The sequence below is a fragment of the Amphibalanus amphitrite genome, unplaced genomic scaffold (genome assembly GCF_019059575.1).
Source record: "Amphibalanus amphitrite isolate SeventyFive unplaced genomic scaffold, NRLGWU_Aamphi_draft 000268F_arrow, whole genome shotgun sequence".
Taxonomy (NCBI): Eukaryota; Metazoa; Arthropoda; class Thecostraca; order Balanomorpha; family Balanidae; genus Amphibalanus; species Amphibalanus amphitrite.
In genome coordinates this window covers 700,132-723,334 of record NW_024881763.1, presented here as the reverse complement: position 1 = coordinate 723,334, position 23,203 = coordinate 700,132, and the positions used below count along the sequence as shown (strand labels likewise).

The 23,203-nt window shown below is 55.3% G+C and overlaps 1 protein-coding gene across 1 annotated transcript; it reads right to left on the bottom strand.

Annotated features, from left to right (window-relative positions):
* Positions 1–1,447: 1,447 nt before the first annotated feature.
* LOC122386958 (homeobox protein engrailed-1-like) lies at positions 1,448–2,594 on the bottom strand (the record flags this gene model as incomplete). The annotated part of the gene is made up of 2 exons (XM_043376713.1): positions 1,695–2,594; positions 1,448–1,652 (listed from the first exon to the last, which is right to left on the bottom strand). Coding segments are annotated over exons 1-2 (805 nt in total), but the record flags the coding sequence as incomplete, so codon positions are not given.
* Positions 2,595–23,203: the final 20,609 nt, after the last annotated feature.

The following is a 23,203-nucleotide window of genomic DNA, read 5'->3' as shown; positions in this document are numbered from 1 at the left end:
TACATTAAACTCTGCCTGAACGGAAATCTTGAAAGGCACGACTTCAACACAAAACTGTTTGGTAAGACGAATTGAGGAGAACTTAATTTCGAAAGCACATCATTAAATTATTTGGGCAGCATTATGTCGAAGTCGGAAAATGGCTAAAGATAGATTCTTAGCAAGCGCTGCTATCATGTGAGGGTGAAATGATATCCGAAACTGACTCCCAATTTCCAGCACCGGAAAAGTCGGAGCTCATTGCTCCAAATTATTTTCATCAGCGACCGAGACATCTCGCTATCGCGATGTTTGGTGTGTCTACTTTATTTTGTGTCGTTACGTGACAGAGATGGGGCAGCGCCCACGCCACACTGTGTCCTTAAAAACGGGTGAGACGGCACACTGTGTCCTAAAAAAACGGGGAGACAGCACACTGTGACCCTTTATAACGGGGAGACGGCACACTGTGTGAAGATGTGACGATATCCTGTGACGATGTGACGATGTGACGGCTTCCGGCCAGCGGCGGTGGACGGGCGGGGCTGGCGACGGAAGCTGACAGTGACTGGTGTGTACCCGGGCTACATATCAGTGTATTTCCGCGTGTCTGGCACCGAGGAGAGCCCGCAGAATATGTAACGGCCGGCCGGGTAGACAGCCGGCCGGCCGGCGGACCGGGAAAAGCGGCTCCGAGACGCGCCGGGCCGGCCGACGCGGCGGTACAGAATAAATACCGCACTGAGGCGAACCGACGCGGCGGTACAGAATACCGCACTGAGGCGAACCGAACCAGTGGCATGGCAAACCGGACCAGTGGTACAGAGGGCCGAACCCGTGGCACAGAGGACCGAAATGGTGACATAGCAAGCCGAACTGGTGCTATAGCGAACTTAACCAGCCCCCATAAACGAAGGAGCCTTGAGACGACTTCCATTCAAATCGTTCGTCCGCTAGCGACTTATCTTTGTGGAATTCTAATAAACCTTTTATGAAATCAATCTCAAGCAAACCAACCTACGGAACTAATGGAAGGGACAAATAAACTAGCTTGTTAGCATTAAGCTGAATCGCAGTGGGTGTGTTTTTGGCCGGAAGGGTGCAACGAGATGCATTTGATCGTTTGCGCACAACGGTTTGCACATTCAAAACTTCAGAGTAATCTCGCAACGATCACCCCGGAACTAGCCTGATTCGAGTTCAGTGAGACGAAATAAAGGTCTGCCGAGTGGATGGAAACTAACAAAGGGTTTCTGTTTGCACGCTTGAGCTCTGGAGCCGAAACCATTGTCAAGTTTGGGCTGCTCTGTTCCTGGGCTGCGTAGCTGGATTGTGCCTGTGGCCTTGCGCCACTGCCGAACGCTACGGGGAGGGCTTCCAGAGAGGCTGGCGCTGTCTCAGGTGTTTGCCTGTCGTGTCTGAGATATGCGCGTGTGAGATGTGTTTGCGCCGGCTGCGCTCAGCTCACCTGACGAGGGTCGGTCCGAGTAGCGCGTGCAGTACACCCAGGCCGGCCACCGACTGTTGTTGGACGGGTCGGCGCCGGGCGCGGCCGGCGTACCGGGCGTACCGGGCGCCCCGGCCGGCGGAGAGCTCACTGACTTGGCCCGCGGACTGCCGCCCCCTCTGCGCAGGTCGACCGGCTCAGACCGCTCATGGCCGGCCGCCGCCGCAGCCGCCGCCGCCGCTGCCGCTGCCGCCGCTGCCGCCGCCGCCTGGAAAGCTCTGAGCTGCGCCAGGCCCGGCGCCAGGCTGAAGTCCGGCCGCAGGATGTTGTCGATGGAGAAGTTGAGGCGCGAGTTGATGAGCGGCTGCTGGTGAGCCGGCGGCGGCGGAGGGGGGCTGGCGCTCCGCCGGCGCGGCGGGCGCTCGGCCGCCGCCGCCGCCGCCGGCCGCGGCTCGTCGGGCGCCGGCCGCACCGCCGTGCTCGCCTTCCGGCGGTCGAGCGGCGGCGGCGCGCGCGCCTCCAGCAGCTTGGCGTGGTTCTCGACGATGCGCTGGATGCTGGCCAGGATGCTGAGGCTGGTGTCGGCCGGCCGCGGCCCCTCCCCGGCCGACTCGCCGCCCTCCTTGGACGCCTCGTCGTGCTCGGCGTCGCGGCTGGACTCGCCGGTCGAGTCGACCCGCTCGGGCTCGTCGGCCGCGCTGGGCCGCAGCACGTCGGCGATCATGAACGAGCTGCGTTTGCGGCCGGCGGGCGAGTCGGCGGCGCGTGCGGCCGGCTCGGCGGCCGAGTCCGAGTCGGTGGCGGCCGGCTCTGCCGGCGAGCCGGGGCTGCCGGCCGGCTCGCCCTCCTGTTCCTCCGAGGCACTCATGTCGCGCCGGTCAGCGACGGTCAGCGCCGCCGGCCATGGGCGCCGCCGCCCGTCACAGGTCAGTCACTGTCGCGCTCACAGGCCGGTCACAGTCGCAGTCACAGTCCGCCGCCGCACCGCTCGCCCGGCCCAGTTTCGCTCGCGACCGCCCGCCGCCTGCTCCGGTCACTGTGTTCGCTCGCCTGCGCTCGCGCCGTGCCGACTGCCGGGCGGCGGAGATCAGCTGGACGACCACCCAGGCCGACCTACCACAGCCAGCCCGCTAATAGCTCCATTATTGGCGCCACTGGCGGCATATAAAACAATAATCCCCGCCGAACCAGTCCGCAATCGAGACCGGATCGCCGCCGCGCCGCGGCCGCCGGCGCCCCGCCCACCGGGCCGGGCTCATTACAGGCGGCCAATGAGAGCGCGCGTAACATCGCCGAGCGGCCCGGGGCGGGCCGCTGATTGGCTGCGCCGGGAGCGGCGGCCGGCCGCTCGTCAGCAGCCGGTAATAGAGTTCCGAGCCCGAGACCACGGTGCTACATTAGACAGCTTATTTGTGGCATAATGGCGTGGAAATATGCAAGCTTGCACCATGAATGCGGCTCGATGGAGTTGCTAGCCGCACTGACACCTCGTCAATGGGCGTGCTGCCGCGCTGCGGGCGGGGGCGGGGCGGGGGTGACCGGCCGCTAGTGCCGTCCAGCGGTTACCCCGGCGTTACACTGCCGAGCGGCTGGGTGGTGCTCTGTTTGTTTGTGCGCTGAGCAGTGAGCACTCCCTGCTGCGCTGCCGGTCCCGGAGGTTATCCAGGTTAAGAGCCGCAGGGACGCGAGAGGCCCCGCGCCTGGTGGGACGGCAGACGCGGCCGCGGTGACCGGTGGGTGACCGCCCACTGCACCTGGTGAGTGGTGGGACACCCGACAGACGCGGCCGGTGGGTCCTGTGACCGCCCTCTGCACTGGTGGGAGACGGCCGGCCGGAGTGGCTGCTGGGTCTGCCAGACAGCCCAGTGGTGTGAAACTGACAGTGAGGGGCTCACTGTGGACGGAACGGCCCGCTGTGGACGGAACGAGCTCACTGTGGACGGAACGGCTCACTGTGGACGGAACGGCCCGCTGTGGACGGAACGAGCTCACTGCCCGACCGCTCACTAACCTAGCCGCCCGACCGCCAGTGCAACACACTTCATAACACACGACACGACCACCCGCCGGACGTTCTGTTCGTCAATCCAGAAAAGATAGACACGTGAAATACCCACCTACAACAACTATACCTGAAATACCTACACTGTTTGGTACCCTTAAACTTAATAGAGGTTTAAGTATACGCTAACCTACCTTTATTCCACAGGAATGCATTCAAACGTAGCCAACAGTCTGGTCTGGCGTTGGTGCGGGGCTGGACGGACAACGTGTCACAGCGAAAGTGCGGGGCAATATGAATGCAGCCATCTCAAAACGATTGTGATTATTCAATGTGATGACTGCAAGTTGCATAGTAAGCCGGCCTATTCACATAGAGCTGCAAATAGGACGGGATTCAGCTAAGAAACTTCAGCCAGGCGATGAACGTGCATGCAGAATATTATGTTATAACTGTCCACAGCGCCGTTGACTGTGGCGAAGAGCAGCAAACTGACAGAGCCCCAGAGTCGCATGGCTGCTATTAACACATCATATGATTTCTGTAAATACCCTTCCTACCTACCTTATACCTAACTCTACCTACCGGCTACCTACTCACCCTTTACCCACCTGCAGATGACTTTACCGGACAAAATGATTCTTTAGAGTTTAGATGGACAGGATAGACATATTTGTGCAATCATATGTGTGATCGTATGTGATCATACTGCTTGAATTACACACTAAGGATATTTAATGCCTATTCCTATTTTTGCTCTCCTTTGCCGGTCAGTCTCTGTTTGTTTCAGAGTTGGTTAGGCTCGCCGCTGGCGTAAAATTCACCGTCAGGTTCGCAGCACCCTCCGTCATCGGTCTCCGACGCTCCGAGCTATTGCGAAATCTCGGGGCGCTGCCTGCTGGCGAGTGGGCAGTTCCCGATCGATTACCGCTCGTTCTGATTAACAAAGCTGCTGCGATGTGTGAACACCACTCGGCAGCGCTACCGGAGCACTGGGCGCCGCCGCAGCCGGCGGGCGGTGCACCGGTGCACAATGCACGCGCCGGCCGCGAGCACCGGGTGCACAGTGCACAGAGAGCGGTGCACAGAGGGGGCGAGTGTGCACGGCAGACAGGGCGAGGCAGGCTGTGTGTACCTAATGTGTGTACCTACTGTCAATATATGTGGCGGCACATCTTCAATATAGCAGAAAGCTCCAAAACAAAAATATATAGCAGCAATCAACTGTAGGTACTTGAGACTCAACTTTGAGATAGAATGTTTGCATAAGGGTGCTCAATTACATATGTAGATCACGGTGCGCTGTTATTTATTGCAGATTTTATGTGTCCTTATGACGTTTGTCGCAAGTGCAGCCGTGTTGTGAAAATTTGACTGCAGCATTTGTTTAACGTTCGTCACATGAAACAGCATGCCAACTGCGAGCCCCTCTGACATGTTGACCCGTCCATTTTTCGCTTTTCTGACATAAAACCGTCACCGAACAAAAGCTGCTGACGGCTGCTGTCGGTCCACGAGCTAATTAGCCGTCAAAACAAGTTTTTATCATAGGGATGATTCAGTAAGAGGTAACAACATCGAGGTCTGAGTAATGAGAAAACAAAAGCATTTTTAATACAGCATTGGTGATCAGCCAACAGCACTCGAGGCGGGTCGGTTTGTTCCACCTGATAAGGCAGGTACAGGTCTCGCGGGTTTTAGCGGTAGGTTTTGCACCTAGAAAATTTAGTGTACTTCAGGCTATATCTTCGTCGTCTTGAGCTTTTAAGTGTTGAAGATGCGATCGACTTGTTGGGGAACAAGCCGGCCATGATCGTGTAAAATGGCTTCATCGTAGATCGATTAGTTTCTGAGATATAACCGGAAATGTAAAAGTGCAAAACCTACTGCTTAATCTCGCGAGACCTGTACATACACACATCCCGCCTCCCCGGCCACACCTGAGTCGGCAGCCCCGCGACAGGGCTCTGACCGCTACCGGCCGGACATCACTGCACCCCCCCCCCCCGAACCCAGACCCCCTCCAGGTGCTGCAATCTCGGCTCAGCTGATTAGCTGGGTGAATAAATCATCAAAGGACCTTCAAAGGACGGCCACCGCCCGGCTCACCCGCCTGTGGCTGCCCTGCACTGCGAGCACAGCCGTGTTCCATGGAACACACCCGAGATGGGCTCCATCGGACAGCGAGGGCCGGAGGGGGCTCTGAGACCGCCGAACTCCGTCCGCTGGGACCTGCGGACAGTGTCCGCCCGGACCTCCGGACAGTGTCCTCTGGGACCTGCGGACAGTGTCCGCCCGGTCCGCCGAACTCCGTCCGCTGGGACCTGCGGACAGTGTCCGCCCGGTCCGCCGGACAGTGTGCGCCCGGTCCGCCGGACAGTGTCCGCTGGGACCTCCGGACAGTGTCCGCCCGGTCCGCCGGACAGTGTCCGCCCGGGCCGCCGGACAGTGTCCGCCCGGTCCGCCGGACAGTGTCGGCTGGGACCGCCGGACAGTATCCGCTGGGACCTGCGGACAGTGTCCGCCCGGGCCGCCAGACAGTGTCCGCGCTCAGCGGGCGGCCGCTCGCGGTGAGCTAATGAGTCGTAACTCCGGCGCTCTGCGGGGTGTCGGTCAGGTCTGAGCGGCGCCCCAGCCGGCGCCCGCGGCTCCGAGTGGCGCCCATAGCGCCCAGCGCCGCGCCGCAGACCACCATAGCTGCAAATGGCCTATAAACGCTAAACGGCTCCGTGTACAGCTGCCGGCAGGTAATGGTGCTGAGAGGGGCGGTGGCTGCCGCCGGGCAGCAGTCAGTGCCGACAGTTAGTGGTGACGACGCCGATCCCTGGACAGTGGACAGGTCAAACAGCAGTGTGGTCTCACACTGGCGGTAGCGGCGGCGGTGGCGGCGGCGGCGGCGGCGGCGGCGGCGGCGGTCTCACCGACTCACAGCGGCGGCCGCTGCTGCCGGCCCAGTCGGCCGGGGTGGTCCGGGCCCGGCGCGACACTGATTGATTTACGAGTGAGCGGTGCCGACACCGACACCAGCCGGCCTGTCCGCCAGCCACCCCCTCCCCTTCTCCCCCACCGCCGGAGCCGCGACACGGCGTCCTGCTGCCGCTGCGTCAGCATCAGCAGGTTACAGGTCACTGGTGTTTGGAGTTTTGTCTACTAGATACATGGCGCCTCTAAAGCTTATCTCTGCGAGAATCTCCGCAAAGGGGCATATTAACAGGCCGCTACACTGAGCATTAATATATTGACGAAATAACGCTTTCTTATGTTCATAGCACTGAGGATGTAGAACGATGGAAGAGTGATCGGCAGATTGCTATGAATTCGCCTTAACGGTTAAAAGCTCAACTAGGAAGCACGGAAAGGACCTCGGCCATTACTGACTAGTGATGTCCTATGAACGATCGAACTGCTGAGAATATATCATATATCATATATTTAGGTATATATATGTTACGGGCCAAGTGCGAAGGCTAGTCCGTTTGCGAACGGACTAGTCCATTCGCGAATGGACTAGGCCGTTTGCGAATGGCGGTCCGTTTGCAAACGGACTAGTCCGTTTGCGAATGGCCGGCCATTCGCGAATGGCCTAGGCCGTTTGCGAACGGACGGGTTTGTGGCGTTGCACTTAGCCGCCGGAAGCATGGATCCTCGGATTGGGGTACGATTCCGAATGAATGGGGGACCGCTGGTCGATGCAGGGGCGTCGCCGACGGGGGGGGGTCGGAGGGGTCCGGACCCCCCCCCCCCCCCCACACACACACACACACATTCTTGAAAATATGCCGGTCTGACGCCCCCCCCCCTCCCCCCCCCCACACACACACACTTTTGGCCACGAAAATCGATTAAGAATAAAATATGATATTTTAAAAACGATTTTGGTGCATTCTCAAAATAAAATTGTCTAAATCCGAGGAGTTTTCAGTATTTGGTGGGGATTACTTTGACTGACCGTCCGACCAGATCCACTAGTCGAAAATCCGTGGCGACGCCACTGCGTCTACCTATATGTTTAGTTTGTTCTCCGGAGCAGATCTGCGAGCTGGCGCAACTCTGGGTTAAGGTCTCCACACACCTGGTCCATTCGGGATGCGACTTTCCGCTGAACCCTGCACAACGCGGAAATTATAGCAACGTGTTGCCGCTGGCCAGGCTTCGGCCACCGATCTGGATCTGGGGAGGTCAAATATCCCCGTGACCTTCGAACAGCGGAGAGTCGCGTGGTGTGCGGAGACCATTAGTACCGTGCTCCGGGCTCCCCGCTGATGACCCGACCTGACCTTGGTCGAGTTTGTGGCGCTCGATTCATTCTGCTCTGGTGTGGTGTACCGGGACGGTGCGGCTTGTGTGTGGTGAGTGCGGTGCGGTGAGTGTTCGAAAAACTGTTGTGTTGCATTGCATTTAACAATACGCACACTGCAGGGGGGTTGCTTTCAACCCCCCTGCACTGAAAACAATTTAACCCAAGGCTGGCGAGTAAACCGGTGTTTTACGGGTACCCCTATCCGCAACCATTTTTAACCACCCTCCCAGGAGTAGTGCTAGGTCCCATTGCGGTGTAGTCGTACTTGCTCTGAGCGGATATAACCGCTGTCAGCGAACAAGTCCGCTGAGAGCAGGGACGACTACACTGCAATGGGACCTTACTGTACTCCTGGGAGGGTGGTTAAAAATGGTTGCGGATAGGGGTACCTGCAAAACGCCGGTTTACTCGCGGGCCTTGGGTTAAATTGTTTTCAGTGTGTGGTTTTTCACAGATCACGAGAAAACGGTGGCGCGCAGCAAAGCCAAATTTTGTATACCTTTTCTCCCATATTCTGCGCACATTGTGTGAAAATGCTGACTCCAGATGACCTAAGGTCAGGTCACCAGGCCAGGTTAAGTGACGCCACCTCCGAAAAAGTTTGCACTTGCACCAAAGCTACAGCTGTTGAGCAATCGATATGAAACTTTCAGGATGTAGTAAGGGTGACACTGACCCGGTTTCCATGGGCACTTTGAGATGACTTGCCAAGTTGACGTCACTTTGCTGGATATTTCGCACTTGGCCTGACTTCGCACTTGGACTGGGAGCATAAACGCCCGTCCATTCGCAAACGGCCTAGGCCAACTGTAATAACGCACATGGACTATAGTTCGTTTTTCTTAAGTTTGCCCCTCACTGTAAACGTCTTTTTGAACATTGCACGAGAATTGCTAGCTGAATTACTGAGAAAACTGGTTGGCGCACACTGATTTGACAAGATTTCACAGACGATCAATTTCATCAAATTTATTTACTATTTCACAGACTCGTAAATCGTATTTGCCAATACCTACAGCCCCACAGGGATAGACGACTTCTCAGGAATTATGTCTGAACTAATAAATAAATTGCACGGCGCTTAACATAACGTTAAATCGTCTGTGTTCAAAACTTATTTTTGAAAATATTATTCATATCTACAATACAATGTGCGCTAACCAGTTTTCTCAGTAATTCAGCTAGCAATTCTCGTGCTGTGTTCAAAGAGACGTTTACAGTGAGGGGCAAACTTAAGAAAAACGAACTATAGTCCATTCGCAAACGGCCTAGTCCAAGTGCGTTATCGCACTTGGACTAGGCCATTCGCGAATGGACTAGCCTTCGCACTTGGCCCGCAACATATACATCCATACAAAAGGTTTTCAGCGTTCCACGTCCTATAACACATGTAAAAGCAGTTAACCTATCAATCCACATTTGCATCACCCATATAACAAAGAATACCTACATAGCAAGTTCCACAGCACACGGCAGCTTCAGGGCGGGAAGACTGGTGTTACAATACACTGAGTTCCGCCTCGCCATTCCGGCGTCGGTAGGTCGGTCCTTTCTCCGGCCGGCCGCTGGACCCTGATGGAGCCCGGTTTCCCACGCCCGCCGCGGAGGGCGACATCCGTCCGGCGCCGGCGCGTCAGCCGCGGCTAAATCCCGGCACCTCCGCTGGCCGACGTTTACGAGCGGCCGCAGCGGACCGATTTCGGCGCCGGCCGCGTTATTGAAATCGGCCGATTCCGGGGCGGCGCCGGCGGTTTTATTGAACTCGGTCACACTGGCTGGCGGCGCCCGGCGCGGCCCGTTGGCGGCCGGCGCGGCCCGTTGGCGGCCGGCGCGGCCCGTTGGCGGCCGGCCGAAGATGGCTGTCGCCTATGATCTGCGGACTGAGAAGGGCGTATCGCCGGCTCTGATGCCGGACCACCCAGGGCTGGGCCGCCGCCGGCGCTCCATCACCATTTATCGCGCCCTATCGCGGCCTGTGCACGCTCCACAAATGGATTAAGGCGAGCTTTCATGTCAGCGACGCAGCCAATGGGTACTAACTTTCGTCTAGATTCCCATCACCTGACGTTCCCCTGAGCAGCCGAATAGCACGTGATAGTGCTCCCTGCACCTAATTTGTAGACACCCGGTGACCAAAAAGAAAACATTTTCAGCTGCAGCATCACGCGCATGACGAGCCGCGGCTCCCCGCGCCGGTGAGAGGCGGCAGCGGCCACCTCCTCACTCTCTGCGGCCAGGGCTGCCGGCGGCGCTCACGGCGCGCCGCGGCGCTAATGGCGCACCGGGTGCTAACGTGACGCGCCGAGCGCCGGCCGCGTGACGGACCGGTAATTATCAGCTGAACGCGCCACTGAGGCTGGCACCTGGTAATGGCGGCCGGCCGGCGCCGCGGGCAGGGCGTCGACAGTTCCCGCCACAACAGCGCCAACTCCCGCCAGAACAGCGCCGACTCCCGCCAGGACAGCGCTCTCGGCTCCCGCCAAATACGTGCCCTCGCCCGCCGCCAAAACGACACTTATGCAACAGTCGGTGATATCGAACTGACAGCGCTCGCATTTGTTTGCTGCGGTAGCAGCGGGCGCCGCTTTGATGACGTCTCCTTTATGCAGGCCTCCGGATCTGGCCTCCGGATCTGGCCTCCGGATCTCGGCTCTGGCCTCCGGTTCTCGGCTCTGGCCTCCGGATCTGGCCTCCGGATCTGGCCTCCGGATCTCGGCTCTGACCTCCGGATCTCGGCTCCGACCTCCGGATATCGGATCTGACCTCCGGATCTCGTCTCTGGCCTCCGGATCTCGGCTCTGCCGCCTCCGGATCTCGACTCTGGACCGGACTGAACGTTCACCGGAGCGGTACCGCAGGCCAGCTGTGGGATGTGGGGTGGGGGGCGCCTGACCGGCTGCCGTCGGCCGTGCTCGACACGCCGCTGCCGTGTCAGCCTCACCAGCCGTCGGTCGCCGACCGGGGACCGCGCCAGCCCCGTGTCACTCGCTAAATGAATGGGCATCCTGAGTGGGCGTCCGCCGCTCTGTGCAGCCACTCTGTCAGCAAACAGCATCTAGACCAGATGGGAGAATAGATAGCTGGCCATTACACTGCCGCCAGGTGAGGTGTCATGTTCAGCGCGGCGCGTCAGCGCGGCGCCGCCAGTGAGCTCGTTCCGTCCACAGTGACATAGGAGGCGGAACGAGGGGGCACCGGGGCACCGTGTCCCCTTTGATTTTGGCATTTTAACATTAGTCCTATGGGCATTGCATGGAAAGAAAGGAAGCAAAAGTCGGCAGTGCCCCCCCCCCCTTAATTGAAGTTTTTCCGCCACCACTGCACAGTGAGCTGGTTCCGTCCACAGCGGGCCGTTCCGTCCACAGTGAGCTCGTTCCGTCCACAGCGGGCCGTTCCGTCCACAGTGAGCCGTTCCGTTCACAGCGAGCCGTGGCCGTGTCGGTGGCGGGTAGCGGGCTGACGGCTCCTCACAGACGCTGCGGTGGAACGGCAGCCAGCAGCCCTTCTGCAGGGCCCAAGGGGCCGCTCGGCACGGCGCTGCGTCCCGTCACTGCCGGCTGACTGGTCAGCAGCGGTCCCTACTGTCGTCTATTTGTGGATGCAGCTCAAGCTCCAGTGGGCGAACTCGATGACCTCCAGGTCGGAGCGATTTCTCATAAAATGTCCCGAGTGGCGTGGATACCGAGTAGCCCCCCCCCCCCCCCCCGGAGCGCGACTCCTTTGTCCGACGGGCTGGCGGCCGCCGATTGGCCGGCGGGCCCTGAGCCGGCAGCGCGGAGGCCGATCCTATTTAATTAACTCTTCAGTGGCCGGTAAGTGGCGGTCGGCCGGGCGGGATTCGCTGCGGCTGCGGCCGGCGGCGGTCGGACCGGCGTCCCGTGCGCCCGCGGCGCCCCGGCCGGCGCCCCCGGCTCTTGGAGAGGACAGCGCCGCGGAGGGCCGCACCGGATCACCGGGAGAGCATGAGCGGATATATAGGGTCGGCTGAGGCGACTAATGCCATATTATAAGCTCTGTTAGCAGCTGGCTGCTAGAAACAGGGGAACTCGCTGTAGTGTTGTGTTTCCATGCGTGTCGCGAAGCTTCGTTAATTTATGTCCTTTCGCGAAATAATTTGAATGCCTCCGCAGGAAATGCATGCAGTGTAGGAAGATGAAAACAAACTGTATGAACGTCTTTGCACGACAAATTTCATAACAGGTAGGCAATTGGTATGCAAAGCAAAAGACTTGTCAAGGAGATTCTGATACAGCGGTCACCAGCAGGCTGCGTGTCCACTCTTGAGACAGGCACCTGTTCTGTTCTGGTCGGCAGCACCGGACCGCGACTGTGACGGCTGAGCCCGCCGCCATAGTCTGCACGGCGCTCCAGTCTGTTCGCCCGGCGCTCCAGTCTGCACCGCCGACCTCTCGGTCATGGCGTCGACATTACACCGCCCCAACCCTGCAATATGCCGGCCGTATGCATGCAAATGCGGCCGCTGGCGCTCCAGTGATAATGTGCAGTTGGCACCGAGTACCTGACGGCGCGGCCGCCCTCTGCGCCCGGCCCTTGCCAGCCGCCGCCGCGGCGCGGTCAGTGCACATCACGCCATCGCGTGGGGCTCAATGGCTGCGAATGGCAGTGGGGCAGGCAGGCCGGCCGTGGGTGGGGACTAGGGAGGCTGCGCGGCCGGGTAGGCTGTACCGCTGCCGTGCTGGGTATGCTGTACTGCTCGGCGGGACAGTGGGTGGGTCACTGGGTACTGGGCATAACCCGAACGTCGCCGGCTGACTAACAGACCGCCTCGCTGATCGCTCGTCAGTCGGCGTCGCTAGTCTTTAGTTCGACAACAGCGCCGGCCAGCGATGCGGCGGGGGGGGGGGAGTTGGCAGGGAGGGGAGGGGTGCGGTGTTAGTGCAGTGCGGTAGCGAGCAGCCATGATGGCGACAACACGAGCCCGCCACCCTCTGCACCACTCGACTGATTAGCAGCATTGGCCGCCGCCGGCCGAGTTATTCAATCACTGCCAGCCGCGCCAGCTGCGCCGCCGCCATCGCCGCCGCCGCGCCACAAACGTCCCAATACATCTCTCTCTATCACGGCCGGTCTGTGTGGCGCGGCGCCGCCAAATGCCGCGCCATTTTGCGGCCATCGCGGCGCAGCTGAGTTATTGTGCCGATGCATTCAGGGCCGGCGCGGCTCAACGCTTATAGATGGGGACGGCCTGTGTGTGTGTACATTACATACACGGCGCGGCGCGCATCACACATCTAGGGAGCAGAGAGGAGGGGGAGAGAGATGGAGAGGGGGAGAGGAGGGGAGAGAGAGAAAGGGAGGGAGGGAGGGAGGGAGAGAAGCACGTAGCTAGGATTTTGCTCAGGGAGGGGCCACAGGTCGCGCCCTAGGGTCGTACTCCTCCAAAAAACGAAAACTCCTCGGATTTGGCCCACTATTTTTTGGGATGTGGTGCAGCTATTTTTTTTTTTTACTTAATTTTGTTTTATTTTTCGCCTTCAGGGGGGCCATGACCCCCGTGCCCCCCCCCCCCCTTGGCTACGTCCCTGAGAGAGAGAGAGAGAGAGAGAGAGAGAGAGAGAGAGAGAGAGAGAGAGAGAGAGAGAGAGAGAGAGAGAGAGAGAGAGAGAGAGGAACATGAGCAAGCAAGAACAAATACCTACTAAACAAGACATTTTGAAAACTGTAGGTAGAGTGTAGAATGAACCATATCGACGCTTCGTTGAGGAGAATCGATGCTTTCTTTCGTAGAAATAGTTAGGTACCTATTTAGACAAAGCATAACCAAATGTGAGTTGAAAATTTGAATGATAAATTACTGTTTTAACATTTTCTTTAACTTTAACCATACTTTAACTTTAACACTGTTCTAACTGATTTAAAACCACTCGTTCTATAAAGAAAACTCTTATTTATTTTGAAGATAGAAAAATTGTACCAAATTAGAGGTCTGCGGCCGGCACACATCACACCGCTTCCCGTAGACACGCCCCCCCCCCCCTCGCTTTACCCCCACGTCATGACGTCACCCGTCTCTCTCGTATCTCCGACTCTCACGCGTGCCTACCCATTCTCCAATCCCCGTGACTTCCGTGTCCCTCATATGTAAATTACAAATACAATCCCAATGAAGCCCTTACGTCTCACGCTGTTCCCAACTTACTTTGTCTCCGCTTGCTCGCGATTCTCATTTCCTCGACAGACTACCTAGGTATCGTTTTGTCTCTCAGTTCCCATGCTGCCTACGTAGCTACCTACTTGATCTCCCTGGTCTCCCAGTTCCCCATGCCACCCGAGTCTCAGATTTTCCACATTTCTCCTTGCTTCTGCTTTCCCGCATTTTTCCGTGTTTCTGCTATCCCGCATTTTTCCCTACCTCTGCTTTCCCGCATTTCTCCCTGCCTGTGATCTCTCGCATTTCTCCTTGTCTCTGATTTTCCACATGCCTCCGTGTCTCTGATTTCCCACATTTCTCCTTGTCTCTGGCCTCTGCTTTCCCACATGTCTCCCCGTTGCTGCCATCAGCGGCCTGCCGCGGCGGCCGGCGGACAGCCCAGTTTGTGAGACACGGCTCAGACAAAGCTGGATCGCCCATCCGCGGCGCCCGGGCTCACGCGGACACGGTGTCAATGACGACCCGGGTCCCGGAGCCATTCACCGGCCGCGCCAGAGATAAATTGGCGGCCGCGTCCCACCTGCCTCTGGGAATCAGACGCCACGGAGGGGGTCGGCATAGTTACGTCACTGCGGGGGATACGAGGGTCTTCAAAACTGAACAGATGGGCTGCCCTGGTAACAGGGGGATGCGCCCCGTCAAAGGGCCCTAATTAGGTGAATTGATCATGCCAATTATGGCCTGACTTCACTATCCGGCCGAGTATTAAGTTAGTAGGTGGCAGCCATTTAAAATATCAGTCATTAATTCATCAGCTGCCGCCGAACCCCCGGGCCAACCACAGGACAAGAAACGCTTCGCTTTTGAAAGTATGCAAGCTGAAAAAAATGGATTTCATTTAGTCTGGCATCCATTATGGGAGAAACCGATTTGAGCTAGGTATCTCTAATCTTTAACCTTCCAGGCGGTGTGGGGGGGGGGCATTTTTGCCCCCCCCCCCTTAGTTTTTTTATATATCTCCAGAACCGCTGCGCCGATCGTCACCAAACTTTCAGCACCCTCCCGTGAATAGCTTTTGCACATTGTGGCATAGGCGGCGGAACGCGGGGGGCACCGGGGTACCGTGCCCCCCTCCCCCCTTTGATTTCGGCATTTTAACATTAGCCCTATGGGCGTTGCATGGAAAGAATGGGACCCAAAGCTACCAGTGCCCCCCCCCCCTTAATTGAAGGTGTTCTGCCGCCACTGCATTGTGACCAACAATTTGTCCAAAGGCTATGATAGGGTGGCCGCTAATGACGTCGAAGTGACCGTCATTTCTGCCATTTTCGACAAAAAAAAAGGTTTCGCGGGAAGAGCTGTCAGGCCTACAGCTTTAGAGATACAGAAAAATGTTTCCGACATAAAAGGTGTGGTGTAGAATTAGGTACCAGGGCTACAAAACTGCTATCTCGGATTTTTATAACTTTTGGTTTTTGACCCGTAAAAAATCAAAAAGTAGATTTTATGAATATGATAGCCGACAAATCAAAAAAGTTTTTTGAATTTCGAAAAAAGAATACCTATATATGATAGTCCCTACCACTTTCCATCCACATACCAAATTTGAGATCTTTTTTGGCCAAGTTATAGCGAGAAAAAAAAACTGTTCAAAATTGGTGACGTCAAATTTCAAACTCTTTTTTTTGCAATTCTAGACCTCGTAGCGCAAAACAAAGACCACTATTAGACTCCCCGTGACGAGCTGCATCGAATCAATACCCATTTTATGCAAAATTATCAACTTTGAAATTTTACCTTTTTGACCTGACCTGGACCTGACCTCCACCAGAAAGTGACCTAAACCATACCTGATGGTCTTATAACCAACACCATTGAGTTGGAAATGAAAAATTGACCATAAAACATGCATCGCACGACGCACAACCTTAGTGAAGTTGGGTTCATGTGATGACCTTTAGTGACCTGACCTCTGGCCTGACCTGATATTATCAGTGACCTCTAATAGCAACATATGTACTAGGCAGCTGACGCCCTATCGCTGATTTTCGACAAAATGCGTTTTACTCGGTGTTACAGCGCATTCCATAGAAGACCCGTGAACGGTGAAACATTTTATCTTTGATCTGACCTGTGACGTCATCGGTGACCCCGAGGTCAATGAAAGTTGGTTTCCTTCAACAAATTTGACAGGGCTCTCGAACGCCGAAAATGGGGTCCCTGGCTTGCATTTACCGGTTTGAGCACATCATCGAGAAATGCCTCAAATCGAAAATAAGTATCTAATTTCAAAGTTGCAACATGCTGGATTCAGATGGGCTAATGCATTTGAATGTCCCCTCTGAATACCTATGTGACGTCAGCGCAGATCTAACGATTTTAAATCTTTTACTAACACGTTTGGCAGCACGCTGTGGTATATGCTGCTTTGCGCGCAAAAAGTGCCGCACTTTCAGTTGCCAAACTATAGCTTCCAAATAAAGTCGCTAGGAACAGCGGAGATCCCAAAAAGTAAACAAAATTAAAAGTCTAATATCTTGAAAACCGGTGAATATTTTTTCTCGAAATTTGGTAGATATTCGTTTTCGCTCTTTCTGAACCAAGCGACACCACTTTAATGTCAATTTATTAACTTTTTGAAGGTGGGAGGGTCCCTTCAAAAAGAAGGTTCTGAGGCATTCACCGTCTTCTGCCTCTTCCGCTGAAAACGTTCTTCCAAAACAGCAAAGTTTTTTCTCGATAAAATCGAATTTCGAGTGCAGTATCGTCAATCAAACAGTGCAGTATCGTGCGGTGCATGACGTAAAGCCATGCAGCGTTCACCCCGATTCCGGAGTCGGAGTCGGTAAGATTTTTGCGACTCCGACTCCGTCTCCGACTCCGACTCCGACTCCGCATTAGATTGGGCCCTGGCGAATATTTGCAATAGCTCCCGAACGTTTAGAAATAGAAAGGCGAGATTTTTAGTAGGTACAGCCCACCGCTAAAGTAATGTGGGGTTTTACCGATCTCAACGATTGGCTTTGACTGGCGATTGTTTAACCCTCGCCGGCCGAGGGGGGGGGGGGGCGGGTGCCGCCCCGCCCCATAGGGTTTTTTTCGCGATAGCTCCAAACACGCTGGCGATAGAGAGCTGAAACTTGGCATACCTGACCTTTGATCCAAGCGGCATCTTTTGACACCAACCGCATTTGTGGGTCTGGTCAGGTCACTGACATATGACGTAATAAGTGAACCTCTGCACGGTCTTCAGATGTCGCAACTTCGCAACGCCCTCACTGCCAGAGGAGATGTCACAGGGAAATGAAACTTGCAGGATCTAGTATCCATTATGAGTCTCACAACTTGTATATCTCGGATTTTTCCTAAAGGTCATATGAGGTCAGGTCATTTTCGTGACCTCACCATTATAAGTCAATGGGGAAAAATTCAAACTGCTATTCTGGCGCCGAGAACGATCTCCAACTATCTCAAGCACACAGAATCGTAATTTGATGCACTCTTGCACACTTGCACACTTGCAAGGTTAGATGCGTCACTTTTGCAATGTGGACCTTCCGTGACGTCATTTATGACGTCATCAAGGTCATATTAGTTTTTCGTCAATAACTCCCGATCAAATTGAGCTAGCGAGTCGGGAAAGCCACCAATGGACTCAGGAAGACCCGCCGAATCGAACGATATGCTACATGACCTCTTTCGACCAACTTCGTGACCTGGGGGTGCTGACCTGACCTTGACCTGAGGTCAACACCCTAAGTTGACCTGACCCGAACAAAAAGTATATCATTCGACGCGCCTGAGCAAGGCGAACACGATACAGCCAAAATCGCGGCTCTGCGGCCGTGTTTTGCGAAGTTATTCACCAAAAACTGAACCGTACCCTGGGGCCCTTGACCTGACCTCAGAGGTCACCGGTTGACCTAGGACCTTAAAATCGGGTACTAATCTCTGCGTCTCGTAACAGCGCACACGCTCGTTTTTTCCGCGACGCGCTAGCTCCACCAGGGGCGAAACGGTGAGGGGGGTCGTACCCCCCCCCCCCCTCGGCCGGCGCGTATGTAGAAAACCAATAGGTCCGGCGAGGCATAGACGTAGGAACAGGGGCGGCCGGGGGGGGCCATGGCCCCCCCCCCACTTTCGGAGGTGGGGGCCAGCAATGTTAACTGCCCCCCCCCCACTTTTTGCTGACTTAAGTGTCTGTCTGTACTTACCTAACCTACCACCCGGTAACTTGACAACTATTCAGCTTGCCCTTTAATGAGGATTCCTTTTTGTTTCTACAGCGCTATTGACCGCAATTTCCTTCACTCAATAAAGGAAACCATATCAGAGACAAGACTGTGAGTCCTGGTGACAGCATTTTTTTGAATACGAATTACGAGGCGCGGGACAGCGAGCACTAAAAAGGTATAGGCAATACTAAGACAATACTAGCACGGTGCAGGAGAATGCGTATACAAACGACCAACGCTTGACCTTATCTGCTTGGGGTCGGCATAGGCCATAGTTCGTCAAAGGCGTACTAGCTGGGGGCCAGGGTGACCGTGCCTCAGCCTCGGTTCAAACAGGCTGGGGGCCAGCAATGTCTGTTTCTGCCCCTCCCCCTTCCACTTTCAGTGCAGTGGCGGTCGCAGAGGGGGATCAGGGCCATGCCCTTCCCCCCTCCAAAGGCTAATCAGGGGGCCATCATATCATTTGGCCCAGGGGCGTCGCCGACGGGGGGGGGTCGGGGGGTCGTGACCCCCCCACTCTTGAAAACTGGGGGTGTCGACCCCCCCACTTTTTGCGATGCTGATTGTTGAGTATGCTTTTTTAGCTTTTATGTCAGTGAAGCAGGCGTCAGCAACACCAACAAATACATCAGATTCAGAATCGCTTCAAGAGCTCCCTAAAGCCAATTAGCCAATTACCTAAAGTTCAATTAGCTGTGGGCGGGGAACACCAGCACAACAATATTTTTTAAAGGAAGACTGCCACCTTCAAAAAGTTTTCTCAGATCGGCCTATGATTTATTCCCTGCACAAAACAAAATTTTAGAATTCACCTGACAAAGTATCATCACGTGAATCGCGAACAAAATTGTCGATTATCATACAATTATCAATCGGTTAATGTCTAGCGACAATGTTTACACATCACTAGACTTCAAGGTCATAAGATTATTACATTTTATTAGAAAAAGTAAGGTATTTTATGATTTACTAATATATGATTTCATAAGAAATTGGCCATGTTTAATTTATTTTGCATTTAAGTTCGTAAAACATTTAAAAATCATGGCTCATATGGAATGGGTCTGGCCCATGTTAAACCCCATTTCCCACACTTTTTGGAAAAAATGAACTACTGAATATATAAGTTTAACTTTTATTTTGACACTCCAAAATTCTTCTCTGATCTCGAAACAATCAAAGTTTTGACATATATTTACCAAAAGATAAGAAAATTCATGTTTCAAAGTTATCGATAAACAGTAGAGATGTCGGTTTTCTTGGACTAAAAAAATGGCATCAAACTGAACTTTGGTCTCCGATTTCTCGCAAACGGGCTCGAATTTCGGCAAACCGACTTCAGTCTGGGACATAGGTGGCTCAGCTCTAGTGAAAACCGTTTTGTGGAAAAAAGGTGGCAGTCTACCTTTAAGTAGCCACCATTCTAGTACCTTTTTTATCCCTCAAAGGATTGGACGCGCCAAAACTGCCCCGAGCGTTCGTCTGATCGTTAAAAAAAAAATGGTCGTAGTCGATTCGTCGGATCCAGGGATGCGGAGCCGTGGAAATTTCAGACGGCTCCGGCTCCGGCTCCGGCTCCGGAGAAAAAATCGGCTCCGGCTCCGACTCCGGCTCCGGGTGAAATGCTATGGCGGCTCCGGCTCCGGCTCCGGCTCCGAGTAAAATGGTCCGGCTCCGGCGGCTCCGGCTCCGGCTCCGGCGGCTCCGGCTCCGACTCAGTACATCCCCTATGCAATCAATTAAATACGGGTGGAAGAAAAATTGGATGGGTTATACGCGTTACTCTTTGCCATGACCGGCTCACTGCGTCCCCGCGCAAACGCACCTCGGAGAGAACTGGCAGAACAAAGGACTAGGAAGCGATGGCATTGAAAACGCAGTCGCCGCGAATCGGAGTTCTCTGAACCATCGTAAGCTGACACCCGTCTCGGCTGCATTGGGGGGGGGGGGTGAGGGGGGAAGAGACGGTGCTGGGAGTCGCAGTCCACTGCACTAGTGCACTGGCTTCAAAACAATGGCCGTCACCTGATGACCGGTCCTCATGTTCTGGGGATGCAGTAGACGTGGGGGGGGGGGAGGGCGGGGGGAGCACACAGGAAGTTGATTGCGTACTGTGGGATACTGGGGACATTCGGCTTTTTCATTCACTTGATGGCCCATGACGTATACCTACTCACCATATGTTGTACTGCCTTGTACTGTCAAACCGAACTAGGTCAATTATTTTTCCTCTTCAAAAAATAAAAAGGAGCCGGAGTCGCCCCCTTTTTTGGCGGCTCCGGCTCCGGCTCCGGCTCCGGGCTATATTGTTTCACGGCTCCGGCTCCGGCTCCGGCTCCGGGCAAAATATGCCGGCTCCGGCGGCTCCGGCTCCGACTCCGGCTCCGGCTCCGCATCCCTGGTCGGATCAGTACCTAACTACAAAACTACAAACTAGCCTCAGCCCCATGGCTATCGTCACAACTAGCTGTACAGTGCACATGTAGGGGAAAGGGAGTCAGATGAAACCGTCTCGGGCTTTTGCAAAGAAGTCGCGCAAAAGGAGCCGATTGCGACGAAACTTCCGATGCGCTCGTGTTAATCACCTACTTAAAAATAAATTGATATCCCTGATTCAAATAAAGATGACATTGGTTCACTTTTTCATAACATGCTTTTAATTTAGGCATAGGATAGTTTTTGGAGCTGATTTTGAACTAAGCGCCCATCTGAACATTTAAGAAGTAGTTGTGTTGCTTATACATATGTATAACATGTTAGGAAGCAATCGGTGGTGGTCATCCACTATTAGGTACTGGTCGATCTGACCTGACCTGAACTGATCGGCTCAGGCCCGGGTGACCTACGCCCGTGTGGCCTACGCCCGGCTGACCTACGCCCGAATTGCCTACTCCATCGAATGTCTACGCCCGGGTGACCTACGCCCGGCTGACCTACGCCCGAATCGCCTACTCCATCGAATGTCTACGCCCGGGTGGCCTACGCCCGGCTGACCTACGCCCGAATCGCCTACTCCATCGAATGTCTACGCCCGGGTGACCTACGCCCGGCTAACCTACGCCCGAATCGCCTACTCCATCGAATGTCTACGCCCGGCTGACCTACGCCCGGCTGACCTACGCCCGAATCGCCTACTCCATCGAATGTCTACGCCCGGCTGACCTACGCCCGGCTGACCTACGCCCGAATCGCCTACTCCATCGAATGTCTACGCCCGGCTGACCTACGCCCGGCTGACCTACGCCCGAATCGCCTACTCCATCGAATGTCTACGCCCGGCTGACCTACGCCCGAATCGCCTACTCCATCGAATGTCTACTGCTCCCCTCCTGTCCGATTAACGAGTGAAGATTTCGCATACCAAAGTGACCCTTCCGGGGGAACCGGCACCCGCAGTCAGGTAACAATGGGAAGGGTCGGAGGGACCGACCGCCGCGCCGCATGGTGACAGGTGATTCCCGGGACGTCCGAGCGTCGCCTTTCAGACGCATCGCCGCCTCCCCCCCCCCCCCGCGCCGTGCCGCGCCGCACAAAGCAGACGGACCCTGTCGCGGAGCGAACTACCCGACCAGGCTGTCATCATCGGCGGAGAGCCTGAACTTCTTTTTTTTAATCGTTGAGCTGATCAAGCTTGAGTAGCCATGCTTGTGTATTTCACGCTTCAGCCCTGCTGTGAGCCATGTTTTATGATTTCTCATTTCAGATCTTAACAATGATCTTAGGTAGGAAGAACCGTGAGAAACGCCCCTCCCCCTTAGCCCTCGCCGGTATAGGGGGGGGGGTCGAACAGCCCCCTCTCGGTTTTCGCAAATAACTCGCGTAAAAACCCGCTGATCGCGACGGAACTTTCATTACCCTCGCGTTCATCAATTTTACACCTACCCTAACAATTTCATGACCCTGACGCAAATGACCTTTGACCTGAGACCTACTTTTCGAGACCATGTTTGGCCGGAATCGCGATTCGGCGTATGTCGTCTCCTCTTAGCCGCGCGTTTGCACTCTTTTCGTGGTTTCAAGGGTTCAAACCAGGGATGCGGAGCCGGAGCCGGAGTCGGAGCCGGAGCCGCCGGAGCCGGCATATTTTGCCCGGAGCCGGAGCCGGAGCCGGAGCCGTGAAACAATATAGCCCGGAGCCGGAGCCGGAGCCGGAGCCGCCAAAAAAGGGGGCGACTCCGGCTCCTTTTTATTTTTTGAAGAGGAAAAAAATAATTGACCTAGTTCGGTTTGACAGTACAAGGCAGTAAAACATATGGTACTTACGTCATGGGCCATCAAGTGAATGAAAAAATCCGAATATCCCCAGTATCCCACAGTACGCAAACAACTTCCTGTTTGCTCTTCCCCCCCCCCCCCCCACGTCTACTGCATCCCCAGAACATGAGGACCAGTCATCAGGTGACGGCCATTGTTTTCAAACCAGTGCAGTGGACTGCGACTCCCAGCACCGTCTCATCCCACCCCCCCCCCCACCCCTCACCCCCCAATGCAGCCGAGACGGGTGTCAGCTTACGATGGTTCACTGAACTCCGATTCGCGGCGACTGCGTTTCCAATGCCATCGCTTCCTAGCCCTTTGTTCTGCCAGTTCTCTCCGAGGTGCGTTTGCGCGGGGACGCGGTGAGCCGGTCATGGCAAAGAGTAACGCGTATAACCAATCCAATTTTTCTTCCACCCGTATTTAATTGATTGCGTAGGGGATGTACTGAGTCGGAGCCGGAGCCGCCGGAGCCGGAGCCGCCGGAGCCGGACCATTTTACTCGGAGCCGGAGCCGGAGCCGGAGCCGCCATAACATTTCACCCGGAGCCGGAACCGGAGCCGGAGCCGATTTTTTTCTCCGGAGCCGGAGCCGGAGCCGGAGCCGTCTGAAATTTCCACGGCTCCGCATCCCTGGTTCAAACATGTGATATGATATTGCTCCTATGCGTTAGGGTGGGTGTCAAGTTCACTTGAAGCTCAGGACAGGTCACTGACCTTAAATGAGCTCGGTTAACTTTTACATGTTTCTAGGCTAGTTTTTTTTTTAGCTTAATTCGAATTTAGCAACCATATGAGCATTTACGAAGTAGTTTTGGTGCCATCGTAACATGTTACGAAGCTGTCAAAGGCAGTTGACACCTACTACGAA